The 15,974-nt window shown below is 43.1% G+C and overlaps 1 protein-coding gene across 4 annotated transcripts in view; it reads right to left on the bottom strand.

Moving 5' to 3' along the window:
• TSPAN2 (tetraspanin 2) overlaps positions 1 to 15,974 on the bottom strand; it is a 47,477-nt gene that overhangs the window by 8,826 nt on the left and 22,677 nt on the right. For all 4 annotated transcript variants that reach the window (XR_007774574.1, XR_007774575.1, XM_050954397.1 and 1 more), the window contains exons 3-5: positions 2,108 to 2,205; positions 1,549 to 1,623; positions 820 to 918 (exon numbers count right to left, since the gene is read on the bottom strand). Coding sequence is in view for 2 of the 4 variants with exons in the window: in XM_050954397.1 (XP_050810354.1) it covers positions 820 to 918; positions 1,549 to 1,623; positions 2,108 to 2,205 (272 nt within the window). In the remaining 2 variants the exon portion in view is untranslated. The remainder of the gene's footprint in view (positions 1 to 819; positions 919 to 1,548; positions 1,624 to 2,107; positions 2,206 to 15,974) is intronic.

Genomic DNA, 15,974 nt, shown 5'->3' with positions numbered 1-15,974 from the left:
TTCCCATTTACATATCTCTGAGAAAATGCTTGGAATTCCTCTCTGAGTCATAATTAACAGGCATGGGAGAAAGGCAAGAGGTTCAGAGATTGTGAAATGTTAATTATGAAGAATGTTGGAATGATATAACAGTGACAAAAGAAAGGGTTTGATCTCTGTGGGAGGCAGCATGGCTTGATGAAATGAACACAGACTTGGGCGTAAGTAGGGCTCTTAAATTCTAATCTTGGCTTGGTTGCTGACTTGCTGTGTGGCCTGGGACAAGTCTCCCATTCTGTGCTTCAGATTCCCTGGCTGTACAATGGGAATGATGACAGGACCTACCTTTAATACTGTTTACATCACAGTAGGGAGTGGGGACCCTGGGCAGGATCAGTGTTCCATTGTGCTAGGCACTACACAGACAGAGGTGAACTCAGTCTCCACCATGATGGGTTTACGACCTCTCACAAGGGAGTAATTAGTTACTGTCTGTACAGCTACTGTTCAGCTAAACTTCAGGGACACTCACAAACTCGTCCAATTCTTGAGCAAGGGACATGAGGGCTAACTGTCCCAGGTGTCTGACAGAGAATTTCACTCAGAAATTGAAGGTCTAGCAGTTTTCATTTCCAGTGTTAGTACTTACCTGCAATTTGAGCCCAGGACTTCTGGCACCTAAAGCAAGCAGCCACCAGGTCACCTTTAAACAAACCCCTCAATTCTATTCTCTTAGGGCCCAGACAGTGGGAAGCAGTCACCCTTCTGCAAACCCTGGCTTTCAATTTTTGAAGGGCACCACCACTGCAAGCACCGTTTAAGCTCACATGGGTTACTCACAGCTGTGTGGAACTGAATGAGAGTTTTGTTGCTTTTCCCCATGTCCATCACATAGTCATCATAAGCTTCTTCATAGATGGCCTGGACCTCCTGTACTGCCTGCAGAAATGAGATAAGTCCAGTGAGATACTGAATTGGAGACAACTGGGGGCCTATCAGAACCTACTCCAAATTCAATATAGATCCCCGGCTTCCCTCTCCAGCCCCTACAATCATGAGAGACTCCTCTACATTATTTTATCCCTAGTGATCTGGTGGATTGAAATAGTAATAGAGATGCTCTGGGAGGGCAGGGCTCTTGGGGACTAATGAGAACTTGGGTAGAACCCTACAGCACTTGTTTACTGTATTTCTGCCAGGCACTCAGAACCCAGGAGAGGTTCACTAACAGAGATGTTCATTGTTTTGATTATGTACAATTCCCCAGAGTGTCACCCATTCCCCTACAGCTCTCCAGGCAGTTCTGAAGTTGATGTTACTCTCACATACAGGAATTATTTTTACTTTTGGATTTTCTGTTCATATATGGGAGCGGAGACTATGTCCCACTCTGAAGCACAGCTTCTCAGGCTCATGACAACATGAGCTCTCTGTGTCTAGAGAGTCACAGAGTCCTCCTGTTTCTGTGGAATCCTTCCCTAAAATGTGGCCTTTACCTGAGCCCTTCAGATCAGTCAGCAGCAGGAATCCAAACCCAGCCCATAACATCAGAATCACCTTGCTACTCACCACTTTTTTGCCTATAAATGCAAACACTCCAGCGGTGACTTCAGCAGCAAATATCACCAGCAAGCAGGCAAAAAACTGCAGAGGAGAAACAGAGTCACTACTAGTTTATTTTACATAAGGCCCTTTATACAAACTATGGATCCCAAACCATTCCACGAGGCTCAATACCACACAACAGCAGACGGAGGAAGGTGTTAGCAGGCAGAGGCAAGGGAGAAGGAGTGGTGTTTTCAGATTAGATTTTCAATGAGATAAAGGGAAGATGAGGTAGAAATAGACCCCAGGAGGTCTCTCCAGATGGCGGAAGTGACAGAGGAGGCAGGAGGCAGCAGCTGAGTCAAGCTAGCAAGGGGATAATTTCACACATGGAAGCTCTTGAATGGGACCTGCTGGAGATGTTGGGTTAATAAAGTAGCTGCTCATTATGAGGAGTAAAAGCAATTTACTGATCTCTGACCCCAGAGCTGTTCCCACCAGTGATGAAATGGTGCACCCCTGAAGGAGATTTCTATCACAATAACTTCCAGCAGAGAGATGGTCCATCAAGCCTGTTACTTACCGCTCCAAGCAGGCACTGAGACTCCCGCACTGCTCCACAGCACCCAAAAAATCCAACTGTCGTCATCAACGCCCCTGCTCCCACAAGCACATACAGCCCTGTGGGGAAACCAGAACCAGTTAGTCTCAGAAGAGTTCTAGCAGAACAGCCTTTCAGGCATTACATCACTTTTCTTGGCAGGGAGGAGCCTGTCATCCATTCTCAGTCCTGTGTTTGTGCCCCAGGGGACAGTCCCCTCTATCTCTACAGCCCCTCAGCAGGGCTGCTGTGTCCCACAAAGGGAACCAGTCACCTCCTTAGCTCTCCTAAGGAAGCTCCACAAAGGCCAGCCTGAAAAGAGTTCCATCTGTCAGGTCTCCTGTATGGAAACCTGTAAAGTCCAGCAAGAATTCTACTGCCCACCAACAGGGACCGTGTTTTATATATCACATCATATAGAATTGTCTTATAGCTAGTCACCACACAACAAGGAGCAGGAAATACAATCCTCTAAAGTCAGCACTGCTCAGGATCTCATCTCCCTGGAGTGTACGTTCTCTGCGGAGGAGAAAGCCTTTGCCACATGGAATTCCTGACATGGCCTCTAATAGGACCCATCTCATAGAAACCTCCCTAGCTTTTCTAAAGCTTACGGGCTTGGTTTTGCCAGATGATCCAGGGGGTGGTTGGGAAACACACTGTGCAGGGGGTGAGTTTGGGAAGCCCCATGGAACCATGCTGCTGGGATGGCTGGGCACAGTGCTAACGACACTCTGTCTCCTCCAGAAGGGAAGGCACAGACTCTATAGCATGGTGCTGTCCATGGCAACTGTATTTCAGCTTTGGAGAATACTGCTGGCTACTGGAAACGAGGCGTGGGGCCTATTGGGAAACTGATGTCTCAGGAGAAATGGAATGAGATGATCACATTACAACACCTGTGGACAAAGACTGGCAATAAAAAGTCAACGTTCCCTAAGAAGCTGCTGAGGGTCAGCCAGTGTGACTCTCAATGCCGAGCTTTACCTTCACAGAGACGGGGCATCTCTCAATAGGTCAGTGGATACATGAGATGCTTCTGTATTTGGAGTGTGGCTTTCTTTCTTTGGAGCATAGCAGGGACACCAGTGCTTCGTATAATAGCCACGCTCCAGATCCATTAACTAACACGTGCACTTATAGCATATTGATGCAGATGCCAAAACATCAGACACCAAGAGCTGAGAGGGGCTCATGTTATCAGCATAAGGCCAGGGACTTTCTTCCACAGCAGCTGCCAGCACAAGCAGCATGTGTTATACTAGGCAGTGTCATAAAGAGAGAGAGACAAACCGTGGTCAGATGGTCTGGTAAAGCGGTTATGTAAGAAAGGGGCAAGCAGACCAACTCTCAGTCCAAGATTCTCATATGAACCGCAGGCAGTGCCTTCTGCAGTGCCTGTTGCCTCCAGCCGGATTTCATACTGCCCTCGATTTCATCAGACATGGTTCGAGTGACCCTGCAGTAGCTGGTGAGAACACTGCGAACTGCCTCCATATTCTGGCTGGCTGTTCACAGCTAAGTGCTTCAGAGATAACTGAAGGGAGTGGAGGGTACTGCCCAGAAACTCTGGCTGACCTCTCTCTTGGATTTGTTCTCGGAAGAGCTTGGAGCCATCTGGGCAAAGGAGGTTTGCCTCTACAGAATTTGCATAGCATGAAGACTGGTCAGAAACAGTGACAATCATAAAATGTGATGTATTAGTGGATACTGCAAGGTGTCTCAGGAGCAGGCTGGGGTGAGCCTGATCAGGTGGGAGAGGAGACGGGAGACCACAGAAAGGACCCTAGCGCTGAGGGACACAGGTTTGGCACCTCCATTCATTTAAAACTAGACTGGCCAAAGTACAGTACTGTAGAAAATACTGTAGTGATCATCTCTGCCTCACTCTGAGAGCTATTCAGCTTTTGCCACCTCCAGCATCTCTGTGCATCTCTAAGTGGCATGAGGTCACTTGCATGGTTTTGTGTTCTAGACTTATCTGGGGGAGAGGGAGACAGGTGGGGGCTGCCTCTTCCAGGCAGAGATCACATCTTATTTAGATTTGTAAATTGTTTAATGATGAATGGATAATAATTCAGCCTGGCTGCAGGCTTTCAGTCAGAGCGCAAGGAGGGTGCTCATTACTCGATGGAATCTATGATGCCTTGTCCTCGGGTGCAGCACTGACCACAAACAGGCCTGCTGTCCAGCAAGCATCCTGCTACTCCAGCCTTTGCCATCTTTGCATGGGGGCTGGGAACTCAGACATACTTAATGCATATCAAATGCTAAAATGAGCCTGCAGCACTTTCCATCCCACTCAGCATGTGGGGGATGGGGATGCTAAGGTTGGTTGTCCCACTAGAGGGCACAGTCAGTCCCGCTTTCAGAGTCAACTGTACACTGTGCATTTTTATACTTTTACTATTTTCTAATGTTAAACATTTTATTTTTTAAAATTGACCTGAATCTTTATCATTCACATAACTGCAGAATTGAATACACACTAGGCCCTGCCGCATCCAGAGACCCCACAGAAGGGCGTAGGGATAACAGAGAGAAATAATTAAAACCCTCTGCATTCCCCAGCGCATCGTGGCAGCTCTCTTTTGGAGGACAAGTTCTTTGGGGCTCTCTCTGCATTTGTGCACAGTACATTCAGCACACAGGGATGCTAGGCAAAACAGCAGAGCTAGTCAAGCAATAGAAAATATTTCTTCAAAAATTCTACAGAAAATAGTTAAGTGTTAACAAAAATTTTCATCCAGTCCCATAAGATAGCATCATAATCTTATTACAATACGGACAGCCTCAGAACTGCAGTTTACTCAAACCATGGCAGAGTTCCTGCCCCCTTGTCCAGTAGCAACGGATGATCTCACTGCCATGCCACTGCTGTCATTAAAGTGTCACACTGGAAGGTCCCTAATCCCGATGGCTTTTCTGTCTCTTTCCCTCTATAATACACCTCTACCCCGATATAACGCGGTCCTCGGGACCCAAAAATCTCACCGTGTTATAGGTGAGACCGCGTTACATCAGGGTAGGGAGAGGAACTGCTCCCCCTCTGCCCCCAGCTTGCCATGCCAATCAGCTGTTTGGCCCGGCAAGCCTGGAAGGGAGCAGAGGGCGAAGCGGACCGGCGGCAGCACGCTCAGGGGAGGAGGCAGAGAAGAGCTGGAGCGGGGAGTGGTTCCTCTGCTCCCCCCCATTACTTGCTGCGGCCTCCTCCCGCCCCCCAGCCAAGGCTTGCTGTGCCAATCACCTGTTTTGCGCGGCAAGCCTGGGAGGGAGGAGAAGCAGAGCTGAGCAGCGCACTCATGGGAGGAGGCAGAGGTGAGCTGGGGCAGGGGGGACCGCAGCAAGTGGGGAGGGCGCAGAGGAACCGCTTCCTGCCTCAGCTCACCTCCGCTCTGCCTCCTCCTCCTCCCATGAGCGCGTCACTCAGCTCCGCTTCTCCTCCCTCTCAGGCTTGGCGTGCAAAACAGCTGATTGGTGTGGAAAGTCTGGGAGGGAGGGGGGAGAAGCAGAGCTGCGGTGTGCTCGTGGGAGGAGGAGGAACGGAGCTGAGCTGTGGCAGGGGGCCCCTGGGGAGGGCCGCAGCAAGTAATGGGGGGATGCAAAGGAACTGCTTGCAGTAACATGAATTCGGATATAATGAGGTAAAGCAGCCCCGTCCCCCGGTGCGTTGCTTTACTGCATTATATCTGAATTCACGTTATATCGGACCGCATTATATGGAGGTAGAGGTGTATCAATATCAAGAATTGGTGCAATATAAATCCTGCTAAAAGCTAAATAACCAGATTATTTTTGTGATAATGACTGAAATGTTAATAGAGGAGCAGTTGCACCAGCTGTTACCCAGAGAAGTTGGATTTCCTGAATGTGCTTGCAGTTCAAAGATTCTGAATTTACCAGCTTCTTAGCACCATGCAGCTTATTATTTACCTAGAGTCTTAGCATAATTCATGCCATTGTAAATGCATGTTGCAACAGGTTTTTGACTGGGTTTAAGGTAGGGATGTACATGGGTCTGAATCAGAGTTCATCTCCATGCATAGGATGAGGAGGGGTAAATCATTATCTGTGACATGCCTCAAGAACATCTTTCATCATGTCGCCCAATGTCACGTCTGCCATTTTCTGAGGGGGCATTCAGCTCCCATGGTGATGAGTGCAGTGTAAATAGTGATACAGATTTCCTGGACCCTGCTCTGCATGTTACCCTCTGCCTCCTCCATCATCAGTTATTGAACATCTTGGCTAGAGTCTTTCCTACTTCCCTTCATGTTGCCTCTAGCAAGATCAGATGAGGTTCTTTGGGGCCTAGGGCTCTGACCACTTTGAAGAGTCCTAATTGCATTTGGATTTGCTCTCGCTTCAGTGGCAAAGGCTTTTAGCATTTTAGTCACATGACTCATAGCTAAACTGCTACCTCTCATCGGAGCTTCCCTTTTAAGGCATGTTATAGGAAGTGCCTCTCACTGCACTCGCTAAATAAACTTGTCAGCTCCCAGAGTGCGCTGCCTGGTCTGGTGGCTGCAAGGGGCTGTGCTAACCGAGAAAAGCCACCTTCATACATCTCCCATTCAAGAGATCTCATCCCAGAACTCATCCCTGCTCTTTCAGGGACTGCCGATGTCTGACGCACACTGCTGCCTCTAGCTGGAAAATATGAACAAGAGAGATTTTTAAAAAGCCAAAACTGAAATAGATTTTAAACGTCTTCTTCAAACACACATGCGCACAGACACCAAATCTTTTGTTACAGGATGGAGGAGTGGGTGGGGGAGGTTCTGTGGCCTACGATATGCAGGCAGGCAGACTAGATGATCACAATGGTGCTTTCTGGCCTTAAAGTCTATGAGTCTAAAAAACTGCCTGAAAACAAACTCGTTACCTGGTCCTTTCCTCTGAACAGGATGCACTTTCCTATGACCGAGTGATGGAAGTGGAGACAGAGATATGTCCCTGCACCAAACACAAAGAAGTACAAGGGTGAGGCCTCGGCCTCCTCAAGCTCAGAAACAGATTCCCACTAAAAAGCAAGGCAGAAGAACTCTGTGTTAGGTGGAAGGACAGCGGGAGGATGTGGGAATGTGATAGCTGCTGCCACTGAATCAACTGGCAGTATAGGAAATAGCACTGTTCAGACCCCATCCCCCTCACAACCCTGTGTAGAAACACAGGTCCTCATTCAGATCTTCTTTGATATAACCAGGAGTATCCCCGCTGAACTCAATGGAGTTAGACCCATACAAGATCAATGAGGGATCAGTTCCAGTCATCCTAATATAATCATTGACATGGAGCCTTGGGTCATCAGTAACTAAGCTGCAGAGTCAGAGGCCTGTGTTAGGCTCATTCCCTTCAAAGAGGCTGGGAGGCATGGTGAACCACCTCCATCTTCAGCTCTTACTGCCAGGCCGGATTATGGTTCTGAGGGGCCTAAAGCTAATGGGAGAAAAGGGCCTAAGTCTGAACTACGTACTGCAAAGTAAAAAAAAATGAAGTCAAACATTTATCTACATACATATTTATTTATGTAAAATTAACAAGTTTATTCTACTCTCACTACACTCAATTCTTCAAAACAACCAATTTTTTTTCTAGCTTTAGCTGAGGTAAACTAATGAATGTCATTGTAATTCAATGACCTGACGATTTCATTCTCATTGCTCAAGAAGGACAAAGCACTGAGATGCTTTTGAGTCATGGTGGATCGGAGATCATTTTTGAGCCTTGTTAGAAAAGAGAAGGAACATTCTCCACTACAGTTAGTTAACATTAGCGACAAATACAGCCGTAAAGCAGTTTCAACATTTAGGAAACATTCTGTCACATTGGATTCAGTGACAACTTGGTACATCCAAATAGATTTGCTTTCGCCATCTTTTCTCTGTATATCTGAGCATGATGTGAATTCAATAAATTGAAGAAATTCTTTAGTAAAATCTACTGGGAGATCCTCTGGGTAATTCTGACACAGATGTTTGATTCCTTCACTGACATTGGAACTTGAAAGGTTAGGTGACAAATTTGTCAGTACACTAAAGGTTTTGTCAATATTTTTGTAAGCCTGGAGCCTCTACTGAACTCTTCAGTTTGTTGATGATTGTGATAAAAGTATTAACTCTGACGGCCTCCTTGCGCTGAATGAGTGGGCAATTACATCGTCACGTCTTGTCTTTTGTGGTGTTTGGCTGACTTATACTCATGGTTAGCAGTCCTTGCAGCCCCCTGAATTTCATACTCATCATTACTATCCTGCATTTGTTGAAGAACAGTTCCAAGATTCCTCAGGTTTACAGCAGTGGAAAGGTCAATCTGAACACTTTGCAAGCTAGACTGCACCTGCTGAATGGCTGAAGTATATCATTCCAGAGCTCACAAAAAATACCAGTTTCCAAAGTGTGCATTGCATCACTCAGGATCTTCACATCTTTTCTTGTTGCGGATTTTTGAGGTTCATCATCCTTGATGCTCTCTAGTGCTTTAAGGATGTTGGGGTATCGAAGAATAACTGCATTCACAGCTTCAGCGCTGGCACTCCACCGTGTCTCTGAGAATGATTTGGGCACTGGGCATCCCTTTGGTAGTGAATCTCTAAGAATCATCCAACAACTGGTTGATGCAGAGAAAAAAAACTGTACAATTCTTAGACAAATCCAAAAAAAGTAACTGTTTCAACACAACAATCCATAGCAGACTGGTCAGCAAGGCTGAGTGAGTGTGCAGCACATGGTATGTAATCAACCAAAGCACTGCGCTCTTCTATCTTTGCCTGCATCCCTGAATATTCGCCACTCATATTCCTTGCATTGTCAGAGCTTTGGCCATGAAACAGGCTGATGTCAATCCCATTTTCAGTGAGGAAATCGAGTAGGTACGAGGTAAGTTTCTCCCCTGTGTGGCTGGTGATGTTTACGAAGATCATGACATACTCAACTGGTCCACTGGGTAGCACATAACTCAAGATGACAGTCAGCTGATCTATGTTACACATCTGGTGTTGAGTCAACAAATACTGAAAAATATCCCACATCTTTAATCTCTTCTACAACAGCTGATAGTGTCTTCTTTGGCAACAGTGCAATAAATTCATTACAAATAGTCTTTGATAGATACAATGTATGGCCTTTTCCACGATTTGCGTGTTCATTGATGTGCTGAGCTAAGAAAGGGTCGAACTTAGCGATTAGCTCTAGAACACCAAGGTAATTGCCATTGTGTTTCGATCAGTCTCATCTGAGCCACGGAATGCCAGACCACGCTCAGCAAGAAAAACTATGGTTTCAACTACATGTCTGAGAACGTTCTTCCAATAAGCACAAGCTTTCAAAAACTGATTTTTCATTTGAGTATCAATTCTCCCACTAACTTTCTTTTGGGCATGGAAGCTGCTAACTGACAATGTATACTGCTCACTCATTGCATGATTCGTAACGAACGCAGTATTCTTCCAATCACTGAAGCCTTCACAGAACATTCCCCACTTTTTGGTATCAAAAAACAGGCAGCAATAAAAACAGTACACTTTCTTCTTAGAAGGCAAATAGATGAGCCATTCTCGCTTGCCCATCTGTTTGTTAGGCGTCACATATTCAAACATTGATTTGATCAGATAATGATTCCGATTGCCGTACTCTCGCTTTGTCAATGAAAAATCAGCATCTAGATTCTGGTATTTCTGTGGGTCCTTCTCAGTCCAATATGCAATGAGATCTTGAGAAGTCATGTCCCACTCATCTGGATCATTGGAGAAAGATATTTTTGTATTACTATCACTGGGAAAGTGTTCAGAGGAGTGGGGTGAGACTGCAGGTAGAGAAGCCACAGGATGCTGCTCCTTTTCATCAGGTGCAGGCACAGCAGGTTCACTTGGGCTGGTATTTGCCTAGACTTCCTCACCACCAGACTTAGCTGGAGGAAAAAACGTTAGGAGAGAAGGAGTACCTTCCAGCACTACATCTTGTCTTCGTTGTCTTTCTTTGGCCTCCTTCAATTTCTGCCATACTCCTTTTTTTGAGATGGTTTCTTTTGTCCAGTGCAGGCCTACTGTGTACGAAGTTCAATATTGCTTGGACCCACAAACACTTACTTAGCCGGCAAAGACAAAATCACAACCACCATAAATTGAATTTACAATCTTGATGGATTAATTTGTACAAAGCAATATCTAATGAGACAAAAAAATTCTGAATGCCCAGCTACTGTCACTCAGCTATTACTTCAATATGGGATGAAGGGCCTACAGGAGTGCCTAAAACAGGAGGCCCTAAGGCTATAGCCTTATTAGCCTATGGGTTAATCCGGCCCTGTTTTCTGCCTCTGAGCTGTTTCCCTTGTGAGCCACAAAGCCCCGAAGGTCATTAATCTGGCACCCCATCAGAGCAGGAAGAGGAAGAGCAAAAACCATGAGCATGTGTGCACAGGGTGGGTGTTTGATTACCACAGACACTGAGGCAATAATAATAATAATCTGGTGCAAGTGAAAAAGAGAGTGAGTGGCAGATCAAGGCCAAAGGGGCCAGTTTCAGTCTGACAAGTTTTAGCTACTTCTCTTCCCACAAATATCTTTTGTTTGCATCTGAGTACGATCTCTAGAGGTTGGGGTGACCATACGTCCCGTTTTAAACCCTGTCCTGGCTGTCCTGACTTTTTTGACAAAAGTGGGCAGCCTCGCATGGGGCAAGGGGTGAGGGCTCAGACTAACCCCACACACAGTGTCCCGTTTTCCCTTTGGAAAATATGGTCACCCTACTACAGGTGGAAACGAAGTCAGCATTGTTTGGGTTCTGTAAGTGAGAGCTTTTGTTTGGACTTAGGGTGACCAGATGTCCTGTTTTTAAAGGGATAGTCCTGTTTTTGGGACTTTTTCTTATATAGGCACCTATTACCTCCCACCCCCTGTCCTGTTTCTTTTCCACAGTTGCTATCTGGTCACCCTATTTGGACTCCAAGGACAGGCTGTTTACATCACCTCCTCTTGCAACTACACACATTCTGCTTCCCTAATCTCTGTCAGTGCTTTGGGGACAGCAAGGTCAGATCTGCCCACATGCTTGTTTGAGTCCTTTGCTGTTTGTTCAGTGCGATGGTACACTTCAGTGCTTTACCTTGGATGCTGGGGGCAGGTGCCTGTATGAAGAGAAAGTACTGAATATGGCCACATTAATGTGACATTGAGTGTGAAGGCCAAATCTGGGACCTTATTACAGACCTGGAGAAAACTTCCATTTGAATGGCCCAGCTCCTTACAGCTTGGGAATTCACCACATCAAACAACTCATGCATTCCAATTTAACAAAGCAACCCACCATGTACACTCAGCCCATACATTGCATACAGGATGATGAGGCACCTCCCATGTAACTGAACCCAATATGGTCAATCCTAACAGACAAACTACTTGGTGTGATTTTATGGCAAAAAGGACATTCATAGATTTATAGATTTTTAAGGCCAGAAGGGACCTCTGTGATCCTCTAGTTTGACCTCCTGTATAACACGGGCCACAGTTGTTCTCCAAAATAATTCCTAGAAAGTTTTCTTTTTAGAAAAACATCTAATCTTGATTTAAACATTGTCAGTGATGGAGAATCCACCATGACACTTGGCAAATTGGTCCAATGGTTAATTACTCTCACCATTACAAATATACACCTTATTTCCACTCTGAATTTGTCTAGCTTCAGCTATTGGATTGTGTGATACCATTCTCCACCAGGTACTCGGTCGGTACTTTTAGACTGTGATCAAGTCACCCTTAACCAGGGTGGATAAAAATCAATGATTTAAAACTAAAACAAATCTAAAAAAATTGGATTTTTTTGATAAAATGCTTTTTGAGGAAAAAACCTCTCTAAAGATAGGTTTATTTAAAACTACATTATAGCTCAAAGATATCACCTCATGGAATAGAGATTATAAATTCTAATTCTATAGTATGAGACCATATAGTCTTGTAATGTTTAACAGTTTTGTAAATGAGTTCCAATACTTCATGGATTAGGGACCCAATCTCATGGGGTTCCAGCGGCTTCTGTATAGATTACTTAGGTTAATCTTTCTATCTACCCAATGGGACTCAGTGCTCAGTCTAGAAGATACCATCAGAGATGCTTAAGTTTGCAGTTCTAAAACTGTGGATTTGTGTCTCCAGAGACAACATGCTTGTTAACAGCAAAAATGTTTTAAAATAAATAAATAAATAAATATATAGAGGTGAGAAATAACAGACCTCAACCCTATTGTCCATTTGCAAATTTGTGTACACACAGTCAATCCCTTACCTCTCTCTAAAAGTACAAAGTTTCAAAAAGTTCAATAAATAGAAGATTGTTGGGGGTGCAATAGATCTGGACAAGGAGAAGCCTGGAGATAAATGTGAGAAGAGAGGGACAGGCAATAGAAACAAAAGTGAAACTGTTTGAGCAGCATATTCCAGAAGCCTTGAGGTCTTTCTGGGTGTAGACTTCATTGATTTGAGATCTGCCATACCATTCTCTCACTAGAAGAGAAATCCTATAATGGCAGCAGGCTGTAAAAGAGACCCAATTTGGGAATATTTTAATGAAGTTCCTCTACCTGTGGGTAAGACAGGCATGCATGCAAAACGCAAACAGTGCAACAAAGAAATGCAAGGCCTGGTTGCTCGAATAAAACAACATCATGAGAAACATTCCTTCTCAGGAGGAAGCTGCATTAAAGATGATGAAAGGAACATGTCTGAACATGCAAGATCTTCAGGTTAGTAAACTTTTTTATTTCATACTTCTTTCTTAAGGACTGCCTGTCTTCCTTCTGGACTATTTTTGAATTCTCATGTTTGAGCAAAAAATATAGTTGTTACTCTACCGTACTATCATTTTAGATGTAGTTGTGATAAAAAAATAAATAGCTGAAATAGGCAGATCTTCCTTTTACAGTTTCACCTTTAAAGTAGTACTGAGCATCAGTGAATGCAATGAGTAACACTAAAGAAGCAGTATGATAATAATAATAATTAAATAACCGCACTGACTTATTTTATTTAGGAGAATCCACCCTCAATGTACAGGATTCTGACGACTATCCACCTTCATGATCAATATAATTTTCTATAGTTTCAGAGTTATCTGCCAATAATAGTGTTTAAGTCACATCATGTATGTCACATTGCCACAGTATATCACCTGTAACAAAAAGAAAAAAAAAATCCCCATCATCCAGAAACAACTATAGATAAGTTTGTGATAAGAACCAGCAGATTACAAAAACAGGTAATTGATGGAAAAAACTGCCTCGTTTGTTTATGCAACAAACTCTCCTTTCCATATGACTGAGAACCCACACTTCATTAACATGGCTCAGTCATTAAGACCAGGATACAGTCCACCCAACAGAGCAGATGTTGCAGGCAAATTGCTGGACAAAGTGTATGAAAGAGAAATTGAGCAGTGTGCAAAAGGTCTAGAGGGTAAAATTGTTAACCTGAGTCTTGATAGGTGGAGTGACGTCCACAATGACGCTGTTGTATGTGCTTGTGTGACAACAGAAGAAGGGACTGTCTTCCTTACCGAAACAACTGATACATCAGGAAATGCACAAAGAGCAGAATACTGACAAATAGCAGCAGTAAAAGCCAGAGGACACTGGAAAAAATTTCAAATGTCTAGTATGCATCTTGGTCACAGACAATGCTGCAAATGTGTGCAAGATGAGAAGAAATTATTTAGAAGAGAGTGAAGAGAATCCTAAGCTAATAAACACACGGTTGCAGTGCTCATTTGGTGCACCTCCTAGCCAAAAACTTCAGTGTTCCAGAAATAAAGGCTAATGTTGTTGAAATTGCAAAATACTTCTGTAACAACCACTTTGCAGCAGCTGCTCTGAAAAAAGTGGGAGGAACCAAGCTAACTCTCCCACGAGACGTGCAGTGGGACTCTGCAGTGGACTGTTTTGAGCACTATATCGAGAACTGGCCTAATCTGATGACAGTTTGTGAACAAAATAGTGAAAAAATAGCCCTGTCACAGCCAAAGTTCTCAACATTGGGCTTAAGAGAAATGTTGAACACCTGCAGATCACCCTGAAGCCTAATTCTGTAGCCTTGAACAAAATGCAGGGAAATAGCTGTTTTATTGCTGATACTGTTGAAATTTGGAAGGAACCGAGTGAGATCTTAAAAAGAGAAATATGCAATGAAAATGCAAATTACAAGCATTAAAAAAAAAAAAAAAAGAATGGAACAAGCACTATCTCCAGCTCATTTTCTTGCAAATATTCTCAATACTTGGTATCAGAGTCAAACCTTAACTGTTGAAGAAGAGGAGTTGGCTATGACATGGACATCCAGCAATCATCCCTCCATAATGCCAACTATAATAAACTTCAGAGCTAAGGGCGAACCATTTAAGAAATATACGTTTGCTGATGTTTTAAAGAAAGTTACACCAGTGAACTAATGGAAGTCACTTAAGCACTTGGATTCGGAGACTGTTGAAGTGATAATCTCACTTTTAACAGCAGTAGCTTCTTCTTCCAGAGCTGAAAGAATATTTTCTTTGTTTGGATTAATTCAGTCCAAACTAAGAAATCGTTTGGGACTTGAAAAAGCAGGAAAGCTTGTTTTTCTTGTCCACATTATGAACAAACAGGAAAATGAAGGTGAAGACGACTGAGTTAGCTGCAGAAGCCAATATTTAAAGTTTCTCATGTTGACCTGGCTGACATAGTCGATTTAATTTTTGTTTTTTTAAAACAAATATTTCATTTAACTATTTTAGTTAAAAATAATTTAACAAAAACAAATCTGATTAAAAAAACTTGAATGTTTAACTATATACTTAACTATATTCATATGCTTGTTTTGTTAAAATATTATATTTTTGCTATTGAAGAAAAAAATTCAGAATACATAACGTTGTTATTTTAGTTAAATAAAATAATTTAAATGTCTGTTTGGTGATGTTCTCCTCCTAATACAGGATGGCAAGAAAATCCTCCAAATATTAATGATTAACTTGTTGAATTGGAGATAGTTCACCTCCCATGGACTTCATAAATATTTGCTTCAATTACCTTTGGTAAATGAAATAACCAATCATTCATTGTCTGATATAGCTGTAAAACTAATCTGAAAAGTTTTCAAAATAAATCACTTAAAAATGTATAGTGTGTACCTTCTAAAAATGAAACCTACATCTATCTCTGAGTTGTGAAGAATATGTATTAAGGTTATAACAACCAACAAGAATGCACTTTTATGTAGAAATCCATGATTAAATCGAGTCTTCCTGACTAGTGATTTAAATCAAATCCACTCTGCCCTTAACCTTCTCTTCGTTAAGCCAGACAGAGTGAGCTCCTTGAGTCTATCACTATTAGGCAGACAGCTGGCTGTGAAGGATCTGGGAAGAACTGTCACTTTGCAATAGAGCTGGTAAAAAATGGGGTCTCATCTAAGACAATTATTTTTGTGAAAAAAATCTAATTTTTGACTACATTTTTTGTTTCTTTAAACAATTTTTTTTGGGGGGAAAACCCTTCAAGTTTTTCAGTATTTTTGGAGATTTTTCATTTTGAAATAGTGCGGAAATGCTCACCTCACTGTTTTGTGTTCTCTCCCTTAAAAAAAATGGGCAAAAATGTTAAAGTTAAAAACAGGAAGTAACACTTTCATTTTTAGCAACAACATTCTTCCTCTTTACATGAGAAAACAACACAACCCTTCGACTTCTTTGTCAGTTAGAAAAGAGAAAGTGGGAGAAAATGGAAAAGAAGCCACTTTTTTATACTTCACCAACTGGCAAAAGTTGCAAAGCTGAAAGGAAGTGGGGAGAAGTAGTTTGGACTACACTTCCTTAATTGTACAAATTTT

This window comes from Gopherus flavomarginatus, chromosome 5 (assembly GCF_025201925.1).
Source record: "Gopherus flavomarginatus isolate rGopFla2 chromosome 5, rGopFla2.mat.asm, whole genome shotgun sequence".
NCBI lineage: Eukaryota > Metazoa > Chordata > Testudines > Testudinidae > Gopherus > Gopherus flavomarginatus.
The sequence above is the reverse complement of the archived record's forward strand: the minus strand, read 5'-3'. Positions and strand labels throughout refer to the sequence as shown.